Raw genomic sequence first — 8,804 nt, 5'->3', positions numbered from 1 at the left:
ATTTCCACATTTCTATTGCTATGATTTTGGGTTTTAGGTTGTCTCATCTTGGTGAAATAAGACAAATGTTACCATACCTATTTTTGGGTCGTGAAAAATTTTAAGTGAGATAAGAATCAAGGCAAGAATAAAATTGTACACATATCATTTATCAATAATATTCTTGTTTCTTCACATTTTATTTATGATTAATTTATTTTCCACCTAATTAAAATTTGTTGCAAACAAACATTTTGGCATCCTCTCTCCACCTCTTTCTATATGTTAATCTTTAGCAATGAATAGAACACACATTTCTATTACTGAGACCTAATATAAAATTGTACAAGTAGTCTCTAAATAAAAGGGAGCATTGGCACAACGGCATCATTGTTGTCATGTGACTATGAAGTTACTAATTCAAGCCGTGAATATAGACTCTGCTCCACCAATGTGTCTTATTAGTAAACTCAAAAATACAAGTTGGGAAAGAAATGGGCAAAATTCAAATAGTAAGATTTTCTTGAATAGCTAAGAATGATCCAATTATATTTCCACCAACATCTGGAAATTCTTCAAATCCAGGAAGATTCTTCACCTTGCCTCTCCTATCAACTTCAACAGGGTACTTTAAGAGGTGACCTCTCATTTCAGTTACTTCATCAGCTGAAAACTGTCTCCAGTTTGCTTCACCCATTGATCTAACGCGTCTTACGCATTCTAGAGACTCAGGTCGGATGAAGTAGTCATCGACAACTCCGAGATGCTCAGCCCACAGAGACATTCTATACCTATATATCTACACAAAAGCAAAGGATTAGATAGTAGCATTGGTACTCATACCCTAACTTTTTACAAACTTAGGGGAATCAATCTTAACCACTTGTTACAGGTAGAGCGGAAGTACAAAAAACAACAGATAGTAACAGAACACATAACAATACTATGATCGAGGTACAAGGTATAATGATCACCTGTCCACTGGGACTAGACTGATTTCTTGCCCATGTATGATGAGGTTGATATGCTCCCATCGCTATCTCCGTGTCTCTGGTACCCTCAAGTGAGCGTTGATTGATGTTTGCAGATCCCAATATGACATATTCATCATCCACAATCATGCCTTTAGAATGAACATATATCATAAATCTTCTGTATTTTCGACACAATGCCTGCAACGTCATAAATGATAAATAATATGAACCTTGCTGGCTAGAGTCTAGGTAGAGAATTTTACAACAAATATAAAAACAAAGATTATAATAGTCGGTGCATTACGAAATCTTATCAGCATAAGCAAAAGTTTCATCTTACGATGACACGATATTAAGGCAACAAAAGATGAGCAAAGTAAAGAGAAAATTGTAAAAGTCCATTGGAATTAGTAATTCTTTTGGTTCTTTTGTTGGAGAATGGAGGCTGTAGGGAAGTACCTGAGGAGTGTTGGCAGCACCAGAATTCTCAGTTTCCTGTACATGGACCTCACGGTTACCAAGACAGAAAAAGTTCAAATAATCTTGTGGAGAGAAAGCATCCTCAAGGCCAACCTCTACTAAAGTCTTGTAAATAGTCTCATACATCATTTGTATCGTCTTATGCTGCCAACCAACATACAGTCTTAAGTTTCACTTGCACAAACCACTACAATTAGCAGAAAAGTTAATAATTTGCTAAGACGGAAACTTTATATCCACGATATTTTGATCACACTAATATAAGAAGATGTATCATGGCGATCACTACAGCTAGATTCTTCATTATCAACTCTGAAGTTTAGATTGTCCTCTACCTGCCAAAAAAGAATTCTTTGTGTAGCAGCTCCAGTTGGATTACCCTCTGGCCACATTGGGATGACAATATATGCTGCAAACCTTTGATGTGCTCTAATCTTTTCACAAATTTTAAGTGCAATTTCCATAGGAATCAGATTATTGGCTCCTGCATAAAACAGAATGCTCAGGTATTTGAGTCTAAGCCAACAATCAGGTAAGTGTCTGGCCTAGTTGCAGATATTGCTCGATTCATGAAATCTTAAAACTATAAGATTAACATGTATCTTAGGTTTACTTATTCATCCTAGAGTGACATAGAGAAGAATAATTTCTTACCTACGTCGTTATATTGACTCCAATTGTATGAGGAACCAATGAAGTACTGATTCTCAATGTAAACAAAATGTTGCGCAGCACGAATGGCTTTCACATATGCTGTGTGAATACTCATGTCGATAAGTACATTTTTTCCGCAAACCAAGTTCTGCAAGAAAAAAGAAATTAGATTGGAACACATTTCCCTCCATGACATCCCTTTTAAACATCTTTCTCACCTTCATTGTAGCTTCTTTCGGATCCTTTGGAAAGCCTTTGACTGAATTCGAGTCAATAGAGCGGAAAATCTGTATATGAATGGAAAGAAAATGTATCTGTAACACCAATGCTTATCCTCCAATACTAGTAGTATTAAGCTAATTACTTACCTGCACATGCCAATTATCAGGATCGGTGCTGCTCGTAGATGAAGTTTCAGCAATACTAAGAATTTCAGGCATTCTTTCTATACGGAGCAAAGAATCATCATATGTCTTCTTCAACTTTCTGATGCCTTGGGGCTTCGATGCCTTCAACCAGCGTTCCTCAAAGTTTTTCAGAATATCATATGCTGCTGGACCATCAATTTTACAGTGCAAGTCATGCCATGGTTCTCTTGGACAACCAGTAGTACTTCCCTGTTCAGTACATTAGATGGATTAATATACAAGAAACACTAAGAACCATGTTTATACAAATGCAAGCAAACTTGGATATTGATTTACTGCATAAGTTGGATTATGATAGTCATCCGCGTGCACGGTCTGCAGTGTTCTAAATATAGGATGCTCTGGAGTATCGTAACGCCCATCACACAAGTCAAGTCCTCCAACAAAAGATATGATCTTTCGTCGATTGTTTCCTGCATCAGCATCCACTATCACAGTTTTCTGATGATGTGTATAAATTACTCCAACTTCCTGAATAGCAGATTTAGGAATGACATGCAATTTTAAACTGACAATCAAGAGAAACAAAAGAAGTCATTTATAACTAATATACCCTTTGCTTGGCCCAGCTGTGACGCTTTCCAGCCACACGAGGACAAAGCAACACTTGCACAGAAGAATTCTTGAAAAAACGACGAGTCTCTTCATCGTGAGTTGCCATGAGGCCATCCTGCATGTTTTTTTTTCTTTCAAATTTGATCTTTAATAACTAAAATGACATCACTTTCTCTTGAAGAGCATTAACTAAATTCCGAAAAGCTAATATGAAAAGAACAGAAGGTTAAAGAGTCATAACATATAATATTACCATAGTTAAGGAAATCCTAAAATAGATGTACTTCAGACATTAATCTGATTAGAACTGATGATATGAACAAATGCATGGGGCAAATCTTATCAAATAGACATATAACTTTTACCATATAACTTTTACCGTCTAGTTGTATAAACTCACGCATGGTGTAGCTTGATGTTAATCGTCAAATTTGTTACAACTGAAGTATCAATAGTGTGTGTCCCTCAAGATTCTTAAGTAAGCAATTGTGCACATATAATTAAGGCATAATACATAAACAGACACTCAAACTTGGCATCAGCTTACAAGTAAATACTTCAACTTTGAGTATACACATCTAGTGTCTGTCGAACACTCCAACTCACGAAGTGATCAGCTAAACACCTTCAATATTTATGTGTCACGTCAGCGTCAAGTGTCCAGTAGACACAATGAGAATTAGTTGGGGCCAAGTTTTAGTGTTTGTTTTATGTATTATGCCTAAAATAAATAAGCAGTTTTTCATAAATGCATTGAACTTACCGTTTTATAGCCAAGGATGCTTCTTGAAGTGGGATCATCCCACACAAGAAGCAGCACTCGGACTCCTTCTTGTGATTTTGACTTCAAAAGATCCCCAAGACAGCTATCTTCTACAGAAGCATCATCTCGAACGAGTCTCACTTTATGCCACACTGACCATCCAGTAATGTATATCAACCGTCGGGCTTGACATATTGCATCAAAGATGTCGCGCCAGCATTTCCCATGCCCATGCTGCGTCATCCCATAGTCAAGCTTTAAATTTGGAAGACATCCATCAGGCACATGAGCATCTTGATAAAGAGTGACTGGTCCACCCATCCTCAGTGGAAAATAAGTCCCGGGAACACCATAATACTCAGGACCTGCTCCAACTCCATGGTGGTAAAAGCTTAATTGATCCATCGGGTAATACTGAACGGATATCCTTAAAACAGCTCCAGCTTTGCAAGGTTTTCCATTGTTCAAGATTGGAAAGAATCCTTCGACTTTTCCTCCTCCGTATATATGTTCCACGGGGACTGCTACTGTCCCTATAAGCTGAGAACCTACCATATCATTATCCTTCACAAGGAATTGCACATCAGAAGCATAATGTGCAACGGGTACATTAAAATGTTGCATCCACACAGGATTTTCATTATTGTTTATGACATAAGTACGCCCAATAACTGCGCCTGCTAGTATAATAGTCACATATGGATCACTTGTCATATTACCGAGTTGCCCATTGTTTCCCATTTTATTAAACATATCCCCTATGGTCTTGTGGAACACGTCCATGTTCGGTAGGTTTCTTGCTTCAAATGCCCAAATATCAAGATTTCCATGTAATAGCAGAACATTTTTAGAAGCGATAAATGGCATAACTTGCATACCCCAATTATTTTGTAATTCACCACTTGATGTTCTTGAATGAGTTGGTCTATGACACGGCTCGGATTGGACCACAGAAGATGCCTCCCCCTTAGAAAACGAGGCGTTGGGATGTCCGTATATTGTTCCTCGCGCATTATAATTATTCGCTACGTGAGGTCTCGGTCCTGAGTGACATGATGCAGGGGCAGTAGCAGGGGCAGGATTTTCATACAAATGCACATTTGCTAGGTGATCATCTATAGGTCCATTTTTACCATGATCAGAGCTTGCCAATGAACTACTTACACCTGATAAACTACTTGCAGCGGAACTAGTAACAGACGACAAACTATTTTGGTGTTGGAGACTAGGAGATTGATCATGACCTTTGGATGTTTGCCTCTCTAAAAGACCTTGAGATGAACCATATTGAAAACTCCCTTGTTGTTGAAGTACAGGTCTAGAAGACGATATTGTAGGCGGAGGAGGAGGAGGGTAATACGCGTGATATGAATAAGGAGAATGCACGATATGTGATGGTGGAGGATAATTACTATACTCTAAAGGGGGATTAGTCTGTTGAGGTCTAGTACGTGTTGTTTCTGATGGAGATGCTGGTGGAACTTGTGGATAATTATTGTAGTTAACGTGACCGGATTGTTGAACAGCATAAGGAGGCGGATGATAATGAAGGTATGGAGGATATGGATATGGAACAGAACCAGGAGGAGGATACGGACTAGAATTGTTAGAGGGATAATTATATGATGCTTGATTTGTAGGAGGAGGAGGAGCTGTGTTATATGGATATGTTGGCGATGATGACGACTTATTATTATTATTATTATCCATTATTCACGTCACTAGATAGAGACTTTCACCTTCCTATTTGAGCAAAGAATGAATATCGGACCTTACTACTAATGTCCAACCGATGACCAGGCCTAGTGGTGCTTGTCGCTTTTCCTATTTCAACTTTAAAACTATTCACAAAATCTCAATGAGGATCTAAACATATTAACATTTTTTCGTTTCAGAGTCAGACTACGCCTTACGACAAAAGGAGAGAAAGGATTATTGACATGCAAAACGATCAAAGAAATAACATATTGATCATGCAAAAAGAAGAAAAAATATATATATACAGATGATGTTAAAGGGGATCCTTCAATCCTGAATCATAAACGAAACCGGAAAATCATTATTACCAAGAGAAATGCTGGAAAAAATTCGGATCTGTATCTATATGCATCAAGATCCCAATTCATGGATCTCTTGGTTCAAGAAATCAAAATAAGAGACTCCAACCATTTCTTCTGACTCGTTAAAAAATTCGATACAAATCAGATAGTTGTGAAAATTGTATGTGGTATGTAAGGAAGATGTTAGATTGTCTTGAATTTTCTGAGAGGTTGGAGAGATTGGTAAGACAAAAGGAGAAGAAGAGTTACTAATATTCATAGTTATATTATTAAAAAATAATCAAATAATTAAGATTTAGACAATTTATGGAATGAAAAAAAAATAGTTTCTTCAAAGTTTGTACAAAATGTAAAGGCAAAATAGATTGGTAGACACTCAAATTTGGCTCTAACTGTCCGTTTGAAATTTCAACTTACCAAATGATCATTTAGGCACCATGAAATATTTGTAAATATTTAACCGATATTTTAATCCATATATAAGTTCGCATGAACTATGTAGTACTTTAGATCAGTCCCTATCGATCACTCAAATTATTTTAAGCAACATGTTAATCAATTTCTCCCTCAACCTATGAAAACCACTTCATTTCTTCAAATTTCAACAAGAAATCTCCTAAACAAATTAAAGGTATATACCTTGATAAATAGATACCCATCTAGAAAGACATATAAGCATAGGCGTATCTAGAGGGGGTTCCGTGGATTCACGGAAACTCATGCTTTCGTCTCTAGATCAAATATAGTAGTGTTATATTTTTCAAAAAATATTTAAATATAAATGTGTGAACCCATGTAAAAAATGACATAAATAACATGATGGTGATTGGGTGCACCTCTCTAAGCAAAGATAGAAATTTAAATCTAATATCTATCTTTTTAATAGTAACACTCCTCCAAGTGGTTATCGGTAACACTTTTGGCGTTTCAATCATTTTGTCTTTTGTTTTTTTGCTTTAATTTTTCAAAATTTTCAAGTGCGTTGATGTGGAAGTTCCTAAAAGAAAATAGCACAGTAAAATTTTGTATAATTAAATCAAATGTGTATATTAAAATTTAAAACTAGTAGTATTATATATGTTGGACTGTAATTTTTAAAATATGACGGTTCAGTGTTAAGAACGTAAAGGTTAAATAGTTCAAATTTATATCTTAGATGAATTTTTTCATAATAGTGCACCCATCCTTCTGAAATCCTGGATACACCTCTGCATATAAGTGAATTGAAACTACTTTTTTTTTTAGACGTGATATTCGATATTTCTATTTAAAATCGAATAATATAGGCTCCTTATAAAAGAATGTCTCCACATCTCAGAATAATTAGGCTTTCAAAATTAACAACACAAGCACATACATGAATTTCTCCCGATTTTGAATTAAGCTTGTGCCACACAAAAAAAGGAGAAAATAGTCAAATGCCCTCTTAACCTATATACGGATTCATCACTATACACTTGAACTTTACGGGGTCCTATTTTTGAATATAGTGTTTTAGACACGGCCAAAATCGACTTCTAACAACTTGAATTTTATTATATCAAAGTAAGAACCCGCTTCGTACTTACAATCTTGATCACACGTGTTGTTTGCTTCAACAACACTCTTTTCTTGAGCACACACTTGTTTGCTCTCTTGCTTTCTTACTTACTTACTAGGTTTGTTACTTACTTGGTACTTAGTTACATGAACTACTTCTATTTATAGGAGGTGATGGAAGAATCTAGAGAGATATATTATCTTCTTCTAAAATACACCATCTTTTTCTAGACCTACCTTTTCTATAATATTTTCTAGACTATTCTCTCTAGAATATTCATTATATATATCTTTCTTCAATTATCTACAACTCCAAATTATTCTAGATTTTTTCTTGACTTATCTTAAGTAACAATTAAGTTCGTGATGAATTCTTAACACTCCCCCTCAACACCAACTTAATTTTTTTCTTTGTGTCTATTGTGACAGATTCCTTAAACTTTGCAAGCATCATGACGTCCATACGCTTTGAGGATCTCAACCTTTGTCGGGTTGTTCCGATTTCTACTCATTGAAGCTTCTTCAAAGGTAGTAGACTCTTTGATATTAACCATCTCAGCTAATGTTGCATTTATATACTTGGTGTTTGGACGCTTTAGTCGTGTAGACCTCGATAGTTGTGATTGTGACGCTTCTTGGAATCCTTCTTGCAACTCATTTGGTATTACCTAAGCTCTAGATTGCCATAAGCTTTTCTTTTCTTTTTGTGGAGATACCTCCCAGTTAGATTTTATCTTGTTCCCTTGTTGTACTTCACTGAGCTTTTCTTGCAAATTTTCCTCAAAAACTATTGAATCTGGCAGGGAGACTTCCTTGGACCACCAAGATGATGCTTCGTCAAATACCACATTTCTTGACACATGCGTCTGATTTTTGGTAGAGTCACAACAATTTCGTCCTTTTCTTTGTTCGTCGTATCCAACAAATATGCAACAAACAACTTTCTTATCAAATATGATGCAGAGATGATCTGGAATAAACACATATCACACACAACAAAATCCTTGAAAGTGACTTACGATTGAAGTCATTTTTTAAATTTTCTCAAAATGGTGAGATAAATCTCAATCTTAATTGCGGCAGCCGCTGGTAATGTGGAACCAATCTGCATACATTCTACCCAATGGAGCATATTCATTCCGGGAATGAATGCTAGCTACTTTCCTGGAAAGTAAATGTTGAATGTCTTGAATCGGACCCGTTACAAACAGAAAGGACGGGGGTCTCGCTGCCCGGTCAGCGAGTCGGGGGATCCAGAGGGGCGACGCGCCCCCTGGCCTGGGGGTCCGGGGGGCGGAGACGCCTCCGGCCCGACGGTATACAATGTTGTTGTATTGGGCCCTTAATTTTCTGTCAATTCTGTATGTTGGGC

The 8,804-nt window shown here is 36.6% G+C and overlaps 1 protein-coding gene across 1 annotated transcript; it reads right to left on the bottom strand.

The window, feature by feature from the left end:
• Positions 1-270: 270 nt before the first annotated feature.
• Positions 271-6,193, bottom strand: LOC101249590 (phospholipase D gamma 1-like). The gene is made up of 10 exons (XM_004248525.4): positions 3,834-6,193; positions 3,069-3,185; positions 2,792-2,986; positions 2,456-2,704; positions 2,306-2,374; positions 2,088-2,235; positions 1,769-1,917; positions 1,413-1,577; positions 954-1,151; positions 271-778 (listed from the first exon to the last, which is right to left on the bottom strand). Exons 1-10 carry the CDS (start codon positions 5,541-5,543, stop codon positions 485-487), a joined length of 3,294 nt encoding a protein of 1,097 aa, XP_004248573.2. The 5' UTR covers positions 5,544-6,193; the 3' UTR covers positions 271-484.
• Between the last annotated feature and the right edge of the window lie 2,611 nt (positions 6,194-8,804).

This window comes from Solanum lycopersicum, chromosome 10 (genome assembly GCF_036512215.1).
Source record: "Solanum lycopersicum chromosome 10, SLM_r2.1".
Lineage (NCBI taxonomy): Eukaryota > Viridiplantae > Streptophyta > Magnoliopsida > Solanales > Solanaceae > Solanum > Solanum lycopersicum.
This window is presented reverse-complemented; position numbering and strand designations above follow the sequence as displayed.

Excerpts from the sequence above, each read along its gene's own strand:
- LOC101249590 (XM_004248525.4), bottom strand. The coding sequence starts at position 5,543 with ATGGATAATAATAATAATAATAAGTCGTCATCATCGCCAACATATCCA. Across the intron at positions 2,987-3,068 it reads ACAGCTGGGCCAAGCAAAGG|GAAGTTGGAGTAATTTATAC; the intron begins GTATATTAGTTA and ends TCTGCTATTCAG. Across the intron at positions 779-953 it reads AGTCTAGTCCCAGTGGACAG|ATATATAGGTATAGAATGTC; the intron begins GTGATCATTATA and ends GCTTTTGTGTAG.